General features: G+C 60.8%; 2 protein-coding genes across 2 annotated transcripts in view; one reads left to right on the top strand and one right to left on the bottom strand.

The window, feature by feature from the left end:
- Positions 1-20: 20 nt before the first annotated feature.
- On the bottom strand, positions 21-397 carry POSPLADRAFT_1055185 (hypothetical protein; the record flags this gene model as incomplete). The annotated part of the gene is made up of 3 exons (XM_024480610.1): positions 21-164; positions 214-310; positions 366-397. Coding segments are annotated over 3 exons (273 nt in total), but the record flags the coding sequence as incomplete, so codon positions are not given.
- Positions 398-1,144: 747 nt separating this feature from the next.
- Positions 1,145-10,660, top strand: part of POSPLADRAFT_1039441 (hypothetical protein) — a 14,455-nt gene continuing 4,939 nt past the window's right edge. Inside the window, exons 1-2 of the mRNA XM_024477541.1 lie at positions 1,145-1,246; positions 1,300-1,402. Of these exons, the coding sequence (XP_024341357.1) occupies positions 1,348-1,402 (55 nt within the window). The 5' untranslated portion in view covers positions 1,145-1,246; positions 1,300-1,347. The remainder of the gene's footprint in view (positions 1,247-1,299; positions 1,403-10,660) is intronic.

Below are 10,660 nucleotides of genomic sequence, written 5' to 3' on the forward strand. Positions count from 1 at the left end.
GACCAGTCTGTGTCGAGCACCGGCGCAGAGTGGCTGCGCGCGAGGGGGATGAGGTCGGGGAGCTTGGAGGGGAAGCCGAGGGGAAGAGGCTCGAACGGCGAGGGGAGTGGCAGGATCGCGAAAGCACCGCCACCCGAGGCATTCCAGTTGATGCTGATGTAGCGCTTCGGGGTAGGTCAGAGAGAGGGTACGGTGCGAACGGGAGCGACGCACCGCAGAGGCTGCTACGACGTTTGTGTCCCAAGCGCTGTTGGAGACTTTGATGTTGTCGAGGCCGTATTCTTTCTTTCCCTGCTGTCCAAAGACATGGCTGGTGGGACGGGTGCTGAGAACGGGATACACGTCGAGCATGATCACACACTTACCGATACTTTGATGCCCTGACAAAGCGAGACATGGTTTCAAGCCCGCGTTTCCCCCGACCGTCGCGCGAAGATGTGTCGAGTCTGATTGAGTGTCCGAGATGTCGGTGGGCCTTGTTTGAGCAGAAAATGAAAGCGACTATGCACGTAGACACAGCACCGAGTGCCACTCGTCGGGGTCCTTCGTGACCAGTGACCCAGGGCTTACATAACGCAGCAAGAACACACCAGGATGGTGGCTTTCACTTGACTTGTCCATTGCAGATGGCTGCTGAGAGGAGTCTGTGTGAGAGGATAAGAAAGGCATAGTGTTCAATCTATTCATCCATGACAGATCGCTGTGAGAGGTACAGATATGCCTCTGAACACCTGTCTTGGTATATTTGCAAGATGTGGGAGGGCATAGAAAGAATGATAGGCCACAGTGAATGTTATGTATGGAGGCCTAGCAGTCTTACGAGTATATCAGCATCCCTGGCAACATCCCTGAACCGATGGCTCGACACAACACATTCCAATCAGGAAGGCGAGTTTCCGTATTTGCTAGTCCACAGAGTGCCAGACGACCCCGAAACCGCTACTATATCGGGCATGACGTATCGATGCGGACAGCAGCGTCGCGATGATGGCAAGTACATAAGAGGAGAGTCAAAATGAATATCAATCGAAATTATTTGCCCACGCCCAGTTCACCAACGTCTTCCGCCGCTCGGGCTCCCGTGAGTGCTGCCGCCCCTTTCCTTTCCTTCCTCCCGCTCGTCGTGCCAATGTCAGTCCTACAGTGTACCGCCAGGGTGGGCTCGTCGCGCTGCGCTGTGTCCGTGCCCCGCGCGCTAGCAAGTCGCTCCCGACCACGCTTCCTAGCCACCGCCGCGTCAGGAGAGGTGCGTACACGGCGATGTGCAGCGGCTCCTGTGCACTGACCACCAGAGTGCAGCTCAGGAAGACCGCACTGTATGGCTTTCACCTCCAGAATGGTGCCAAGATGGTCCCGTTTGCGGGCTTCTCCATGCCGCTGTCGTACGGAGACGTCGGCGCAGGTGAGTGTCTTGCCGCTGCACGCTCCCATTTCTCACATTCGCACAGTGGCAAGTCACCATCACGTCCGCACGTCCGCCGGACTCTTCGACGTCGGACACATGGTCCAGTCCAAGTACGCCCACGTCCTCGTCCCCAGTCCGAGCCCGCATTAACCCCGGCCTAGCTTCCGCGGCGCGACCGCGACCGCGTTCCTCGAATGGCTGACGCCGTCCTCCCTCTCCGTCCTTGCCCCCTTCTCCTCAACACTCTCTGTCCTCCTCAACGAGCGCGGCGGCATCATCGACGACACCGTCATCACCAAGCACGCCGCCGATGCCTTCTACGTCGTCACCAACGCGGGCCGCCGCGAGCGCGACCTCGCGTGGTTCCGGGCGAAGCTGGCAGAGTGGAACGCCAGCGAGCACGCCGCAGCGGGCAAGGTCGCACTCGAGGTGCTCGAGGACTGGGGCCTCCTGGCGCTGCAAGGCGCGTGTCCACGGCTTTCTGCACCGATGCGGGGAACATAATGTAAACATCAGGTCCCGAGGCCGCACAGTATTTGCAAAACCTGACGACGTTCGACCTGACGACGCTGACGTTCGGCAGGTCCGCGTTCGTCCCTGTCAAGGGCACGAAGCTCCATGTCGCGCGCGGCGGGTACACGGGAGAGGATGGCTTTGAGGTTGGCTAGCTCTGCCGTCTCTCCAGCACGGCTATCCTGACAGACTGGTATCTTTCACACGCATAGATCTCCATCCCACCGGCACAAACGGAAGAGATCGCGGCCCTCCTCTCAAAGTCGCCCGTGCAACTGACCGGCCTCGGCGCGCGGGACAGCCTGCGGCTCGAGGCAGGCATGTGCCTGTACGGCCAGGACCTTGATGAGGATACAACGCCCGTGGAGGCAGGGCTGACATGGGTCATCGGTGCGTCCCGTCGGTCGCTTGTCGATTCCTCTTCATGTTCCTCACGCGGCGGCATGTGTAGGCAAAGACCGCCGTGAGACGGGCGGGTTCATTGGTGCAGAGGGCGTGTTGAAGCATCTGAAGGACGGCCCACCACGACGGCGTGTAGGCATGATTGTCGAAGGTGCACCTGCCAGACGTGAGTGCGCGGTGTGGCTGCGCGCGTAGGCTCTGACAGTATATCGTGCGCAGAGGGGGCCAAGATATTCGCGCCGTCGAGCAGTGACCTAGTCGGTACGTATTTGCCTTGCTGCTGCCATCCGCTCGGACCTGATGAGTGCATGTGCGGCCGCGCAGGTGTAGTCACGTCGGGCATCCCGTCGCCAACACTGGGCAAGAACATCGCGATGGGCTACGTGGAGTCGGGATGGCACAAAAAGGGCACGGAGGTGGAGGTGGAGGTGCGCAACAAGCTGAGGAAGGCTGTGTTGACGCCTATGCCGTTCGCGCCGACCAGATATTACAGAGGGTGATGCGGGCGTCTGCAGTCTGTGTGCGCTGATCGTGATCGAGTGCGTCCCCCGCACGCCCCGCGCCACATATGTTACCCCTCAGCTGACCCCTTGTCTCGTGAGCGTGCGAGAAGAGACCGAGTGGAATTGAGGAGATAGGGCAAGGGAAGGGGAATGGAGCGCAGTGGGGGGTGAGGCAGGACACAGGAAGGGGAGTGGGGCGCAGTGGAGCGAGGGAAGGGGAGTAGAGAGCGGTGGGAAATAGAGAGCGGTAAGGACAGCGGTAAGGAGTCGGGTCATACAAGGGAGAACACCACTGTAGTTCGCAACGAAATATATTTAGAGGCCTTGCTGCCACCCGTACACTCTCGTCCAGTATCGTCCCCGCTGCCCCGCTCATCACTCTCCTCGCCCGCCGTCGTCCGCGTCCCGCCACCAGCTGTCTCCATCCTGCGTGCGCGCGGATCGTCTGTACAGCCCAGTCAGCACGCCCCGCGCCAAGTCGCTGGCGCACGCGCTGTTCCCGGTCAGCGACGTCGTGCGTCCGGGCCAAGACGCTGCACGCTGCACGGCAACATTGCAGTCAGACCACCCAGCAGAGGCGCAGACCACCAGGACGTATGCCGACCGGAAGCACATCGCCGTGCGTTGACACCGTGCGCGCTCGCCCTCGCGCCAGCCCACGCGATCAGCATTCCGTGCGCGAGAACTCACCACCATGTCCGGACGCCCGCACACGGCGCCCGGTCAGCTCACCGCCCGGAACAGTGCCCGCGCAATGGTGTACATTGCGCTCCCGACGCCGCGATGCGTATTGTGCCCGCTCGATCCTGCGTCCCGCTCACGCCCAGCGCACCCAGCGTGCCACTCCGCTTCGCGCGCGCTGATGACCGCACTTCTGTAGGTCGCGCCACACTCTATTCTTCGCCGCCACCTGCGCCTGCAAGGCCGCCGCTCAATGGTCAATGCAACCACAAAAAGTAAGCCCGAACTTACCGTTGCAGCCCGCGTCTGGCCCAGCTGGAAGCCCAGCTGCGCCACCCGACGCTCCCGCCTCCAATTGCCGCGCTCATGGCCGGTCACTCCAAGGCCCGCATCTTGTGAGCCCGTCCATTGCGCTCCCGGCTACCGTCCAGCGAGCGTGCCCGGTCCCATTGTCTTCCTAGCCGGTCAGGGCAAGGCAGCCCGAACGTCCCGCGCGTGTGCCTTCGAGTATCTATCCGGCCGCATGATGCAGGTTTCCAACTCACCTCGCCAAACGCGTTGCGCGCTCTCCACTCCGGCAACACAATGCCCGACTACCGCCTTCGACACGCAACCGGTCGTACATGAGCATCAGCGCGCCGGAAGTAAACTTACCATGTAGCTCGGCCACCAGTGAGATCAGTGACGTCCTGTGATCACTGTCGAGCACCGGCTGCCAAAACGGAAGCCGGACCTGTTTCTGCCTGCACCAGTACGCTCCGCGCTGTACAGCCCTTCCACCAACGGCCGCATAGGAGCGCGCACTGAGCACGCCAGGTTCATGTCAGTGTCGCACTCACTGTCTGACACCCACACTGTGAGCACCCGCGGGGCGTCCTCGTCACTGTCATCCGCTTTGAGGTCCGCAAATGCAGTCCAGTTGCCCGTCGTCCACTTCTGCAACATCACGCGCACCAAACTCAATTGCTAGCCAGTGCCGCAGTTGGGAAAAACAAAATGCGACAAACTCACCGTGCACTCGAGTGTGACGGCAAGACCACCATCTCCCCGCCAGAGGCCGATGCGCCCTTCGCGAAGGGCAAGCCGAGCATATCATGCATCAGGGTACTAGAGATTTGCAATTTCATGCCGAGCCGTTGTCGGCAACGTCAAGGAGCGCGCCGAGGTCTGCGGACCTGCGAAACAACGTCGAATAGGTCTTGTCTTTTGTCGCGGTCGTCTTGCTGCCAGGGACGCCTACTGCGAGTACGCACAGCGAGACCTGTCTTGATGTCCGTACGTGCGCCACTCTCGTGGTGTCGGGTTCAGCAGGCCTCGCCCTGCGAGCCGTTGCCTTCCGAGGAGGTCAGAGTTGACCATGGCGTCCTGATCGAGATCAGTGCTGATCGATCACGTCCCTCGATCAATGTACTTACTTCGCCCAGCCTCCACCATCTCGCTCACGACCTTGCGATACATCTTGTCACCATCCCCACTCTCGTATACTTGGACGATTGGCGCAGCACCTGATTGTAGGGAACCTAGCAAAGCCTTGTCAGTGACTGAGAATACAAGACAATTACGACCACGAGAACACTTACTCGGAAGCCAGAAATGCGGGTGTAGACATTGTTCGGCATGGGATAACAGATGGAAACAGAGAGGGATGTGCGCTGGGCAGAGAGGTAACAAAGTGATAGCAAGGGACATAGCGGGGAAATCGTCTCAGTGAGGTTGCGCATCAATTATATATAGTCTCGGCTAGACAGCGCGAGCAGATCCTCTGATATGTTCTATTTTCAAACATAAGGTGACTGTCGCCAGGCTGCTAATTTCAAATTTTGACAGTGATGGTGCCCCTCGCAACAACGACAGGATCTGTAAGTGCATTCACACGCCTTACACTGTATTTGGCAACCTCGCCTATGCTTGCATATGTTTCGGGAGAAGTGCTGTGGGCCAAAACAGTCTTCGGGTTGTCTTATGCTCAGCCGTGATGTTTGTCATGGTGCTGACCAATCGGCCCAGCTCTTACTGTTGGAACAACCAGGCGAGTGCATGCCCGACTACCAGCTTGCCGACATGCCGCGCTGCAGCACGATAGTGCCTTGTTTCTACATACCTGATTTAGATAAGTCTTTACTATATTAGGCCGAGTTCCCGCATGTAATTACTTTGCACGGTTGCCTCCCCACCCCGAGGACGAGACAAACCGCTTCATATTTGATCTTTTCCCATGCCACTTGCTTCCGTAAACCTTTGCGCTTGCTCATTCAAACCCGACGCCGACACTCGTTTCTACACTTACAAAAATGGTAGGACCATACACTCAAATTTTGGTATGTTTGCACCAATCGGAAGTCTACAGGTCCCGCCAATGATTGATCACAATAAGGTTGGTCAATTCTTGTCACTCATGTTGGAACAACGGTGTGACAGTGTGGCGAGTGCATTTGTCCACGGGCATCGCCATGCCCGTAAGGGACAATCACGTGCAGTATGTACATTGCGCAGGGTTGTTATAAACTACGATAGGGGCCTCTGGCCACCGATACTGGCATTGATTCAACAAGGATACATAGTGTACGAGTAACAGGAACTGGTGCAGTGTGCGTGTGCAATCGCAATACAGACGGAACAGCATCTACAAATGGCTGTTGGTAAGTAACCATCCTTTTGTATTTCCGCAGCTGGCTCACAACACACACCCGCTCTCCAACCAAGCTGCATTAACAGCCATACACGGCCTCAACTTATAATGGCTCAGACGGACAGATCAATAGCAGGAACCAGGCTTACACTGCGGTTCCACTCACATCGCTCATTGTTCGATTTCTCATCTTCCCTCATGCAGATCCTGTCTCAGTTCGGGCCACCCGCATCCACCTCATATTTCCATTCCTGTCTAATCCCTCCCGCATAATTTCATTCTACTTCCCACACGTACACAAAATGATGGAATTCAGCAGGCATCATGCGTCAGGAGGATATGCGCGCACTTGTCGATAAGGTGACAGGATGTGCGTGAGTGCACATAGAATGCACGTACAGTAGTAGGTTCGCACGCGTGGCCAGCACTAAGCTGAGAAGAACACCGCACGAGTGCAGCACCCTCGTCCGGCGAGGATGCAATGCAGATGCACGGTGGCTCCTCGCAACTTTCAGCTGAGCAGGTCTGTACGCACCCAACTAGACACCGCATGGTGGGGCCTTTGACACTGCTCACAGCATCGGCTAGCGGCAGGAAGCAGGCGACAGGCGGTAAGCGGCTGCGAGAACGGGAACAAGCAGGAACCATCTACCAGGGCACTTCTGCCTGCGTGCCATGGAAACAGCGCCTTGTACGTACATGCAGTGCACCGAGGGACCCGTCGCGGAGGCCCGCAACGCAGCGAATCCCTAGGCGCGTCTTGCGGCGTGTCCCGGCACATCCCTTGATCTCGATTGACCGGGAAGGGCACAGGTCAGGCATGCAGCGCGGGCAGGACAGCCACGTTCATGCGTCAGTGTGCCCGCGCTGTCTGTCGCACCGACGTCAGGCGGGTGATGTGTCTGGTCTCCTGGACACGACCCGGCATAAGGGGTGAGCTGACGCGCGGCCATTCTCCCGTCGCGTATCTCCCACCGCATATCTGACGCTGGGTCGTGAGGGAGATGCGGGAGACGCAGAAGACGCGAGATTGCGAGGATCCCTCGCGTCCGCCCGCGAGAGGCGTCCGAGCTGCGTGTGTGTGCCCGGGGTATGTACGGCAGCACTGGGATGTCAAAGTGCGTCAAAGTGCAGAGGGAGAACGAGGTGAGGGGTGGGCAGGAAACACACACAGAGGAGCGGCCAGCCGGTGCAGGGCACGGGAGGACGCGTCAGATGCGGTTGACACGGAGTCTCCGTTGTGCGTTGCTAGGCCGCCTGGCCGCGAGTAACGAGCGCCGATGCCGATGGAGATGGTCCGGGCGTGGGATGCAGCAGAGAGGTGTCATCGTCAGCATATAAAAAAGAGGAGGGATGCAAGGGACAGCGGCGTGGCCGCATGGTGGGTATCTCTATCGTCGCCTTTGGCTAGCTGCTTACAATGGTTCCTAGACGCCGCTCGGGGGTCTCTGTTGGCGTATGGGGGCATCAGATCCACAGTAGGTGACGCGGCCATCGTGCGTCGTGCATAGGCTGATAATGGTCGCTTTGCAGAATGTAGGGTGCGTACCTTGTTCGGAGTGCAAGACGCGTGCTCATGGGCGATGTTTCGCAGCGTCAACACGTATCGCTGCTCGTCAGCGGACAGGACACGCGTTACGGCCAGTGTGGTACTGGGCAAACGCAAGGCCAGTAAAGACAGCTGTGAGCATGCTATGCGCCAGGGTGATCATGCGGGCAGTTCGACGAAGGAACAACGTATTAGCGGCCGGTTTGGAATTGCCGTAGGAGCGCGAAGGCGTCAACAGCCAGCCAGAAGAGCAACCGAGAGTTTCAGCGGATAGCAGAGGGCGGCAAATGAGACAGAATCACAGTCAATCCAGGGCGAGGTCGTTGGAGAGCCAGCAAGTGACCGATGGGCGCGTGCACGTCAACAGCAAGCAGAGTGCATGTCGAGGCCTGCTCGGTGTTGCCGTCAGACCGGATAGTGTTCGCGTCTCGAGTTGCCGCCGCCGCCGGTCGACAGCTAGCCGTTCATGTCGCCAGATCGTAGGTCATCACCACGGTCGCTAATGACCAGACGTACAGCCCCGCTGCATTCTGCGAGCGCAGATGTTGTGCATCCAACGGTGCGCTGTCGCTATGAGGTTGGACGTCAACGGCGCCCGGCTGGTACGCTCGCTATGAACGATATGGTGAATACGATCAGCGCAGTGCAACGCTCGCGCGTCGGATGGACGGGAGTATACGCGCCTGCCGCCGTCCGTAAGTATTGGACCGTCCTCGCTGGTCCCGCCCGTGCTGACCGTTCGCCCCGGCGACCCTGAGCAGTCCGCCAAGTCTTGACACGCGTTGTACGCGGCAATCGTGTGTCCGCGGTCACACTTGCTGGACGACCGCGCGATGCGGAAGGGCCGCTGCCTTGTTCCGTCCCGCCCCTGTTGCAGCAGACATCGTGCGACGACATCTTGCTCCTCGTACGGTGCGTGTGCCACGCCTGTTCTTTCCGCACGAGACGCACTGACCGGGCTCTGCCCCAAGCTCGCGCCCACGCTTGCGGTCGACAATTGACCCGTTGCCTTGAAGAATGCTGCCCCGCGCGCCCCGCGCACACGCACGGTACGTGTCCGCGCCCTGGTCTCTGGGCTCTGGCAGCGCCGCGGCTGACCACTGGTGCCGCAGCATTGCCATACCAAGAGCCCGCCGTCCTTGCTCGCAGTGCACCGGATACGACGCGGCACTGAGACACGCCTCCGCCGCTCATCTGGCGAGTCCCGCCCATGTTTGGCGGGGGCGCCCGCTGTCCTGCCCCTCCTCGCGCGGTGCGTGTGCCGCGCCTGTCAGCTCCGCACGAGACGTACTGACGGGGCTCTGCTCCCGACTCGCGCCCGCACCAGGACCCGCGCTGGCTGCCGCCGCCGGCCGACAGTTGGCTGTCTGCGTCCCCAGGGCGTAAATCAGGCAGGACACTGCTCGCGCGTCGTGCGCCGCGCACCCGCGCATCCATGCATTCACGCACGGTACGTGTCTGTGCTCCCGTCTCCGGCAGAGCCGCGGCTGACCGCCGGGGCCGCAGCATTGCCATGCCGAGAGCCGACCACCCTTGCTACTATATTCGAGGCGGCGCTAGACACGCCCGCCCGCGTTGGGAGCGGACGCTAGCAGCCCCTCGGGGCGCGCTAGTGAAATCTTGCGGAACATCAAGTGCGCGCGCGCGGGGATTCATAGGTGGTAGGTTCCGCGCATGGCCATCCTCGCGGTGGCGCACTCCGTTCAGGCTAGGCGTCCGCGCGATCGAGGAGACACGGCCGCTGAGATACCCGCCGCGTGAAGTAGCCGAGAGAGGACGAGTCGGCGACGGTTGTGTGCATGGCTACCCGCGTCCCGCTACCATGCTGATTGTGCCTGGCGTGGCCTTATTATTTCTGTGCGTCCCGGGAGAGCCCTTTTGGCGGGACTGCAACCGTCTGCGCGAGCGCCCCGGGTCTCCCGCTAGCTGACGTTGGCGCGGAGAAGAGGCTGATTGACGCTCCCCGGACGTCGGGCTAGTAGTTGCGTGCGGCCTTATGCCATTAACATATCGGCTGCGCGATCGTTGAGGGACCGCCGTTGAGATACCCGCCGCCCGATGTGACCGGGAGAGGGCGAAGCGGCGCGGGTGTGAATCTGCGCGTCCGAGTGGGTGCCACAGCGGCCTGAAGACGAGCGGAGCATGCACCTCGACTTCATTCACGCCGACGTCGACGGGCAGCTGGCTCAGCTGCCGAACAGCGCCGCCGCCTTGCGCGCGTTCGCCTTGATGCTCTCCACCTGCAGCTCCAAGTTGCGGATCTGCGCCCGCGCCTCGCGCAGCTCCGAGTTCAACCGCGCGTTCTCGTCCTTGAGCGCCGCCGCGTCGGCGTCCTGCAAAGCCACAGCGTCAGCAAGCGCTCCACTGCACGCACCCCACAAGCACGGGGGACAACACGTACGTCTCCGGCTCCGGCTCCAGGGGCGCTGTACGCCCGAGCGGGCGTCCGAGGCTCGAGCGGGGAGCTTGGCATCGGGCTCGGCTCGGGCCGCTTGGCGGTGGGCGACGGCGTCGGGTCGATCGAGATGCGGGGCGCCGCGGCCTTGGCGAGCGTGGGCGAGGAGACGGAGGGCGTCGGCACCGCGGAGGGCGGCGCCCCAGCCGTGATCGCGCCCGTGTCGAGGCTGACGAGGTTCGGCGGCGCGGCCTTGCCGCCAAAGAACTCGCCTGCCGACAGCGCGGGCTCCGCGGACGGGGCGGGCGGGTAGATGTCCGACTGGAAGGAGTCGGACTGCGCGCGGCGTGGGTCAGTGTCAGTGTGAGATTGGGCAGGGTGGCAGTATGCATACCTTGCGGGGGACGATGAACGCGATGGCCTCGATCGAGGACCCGGCCACCTTGTACGCACGTGCGATTTCGCACTCGGAAACGTTGAGTGCGCGGCGGGGCAGGAAGCACATCCCGCGCTGCGGGTCGGACGACTTGTGCTCCGCAAGGCCATACAGCTGGTCGTTCTCGTACTCGTAGTATCTGATATT

The sequence above is a fragment of the Postia placenta genome, assembly GCF_002117355.1.
Source record: "Postia placenta MAD-698-R-SB12 unplaced genomic scaffold POSPLAscaffold_4, whole genome shotgun sequence".
In the NCBI taxonomy this organism is placed as follows: Eukaryota; Fungi; Basidiomycota; class Agaricomycetes; order Polyporales; family Adustoporiaceae; genus Rhodonia; species Rhodonia placenta.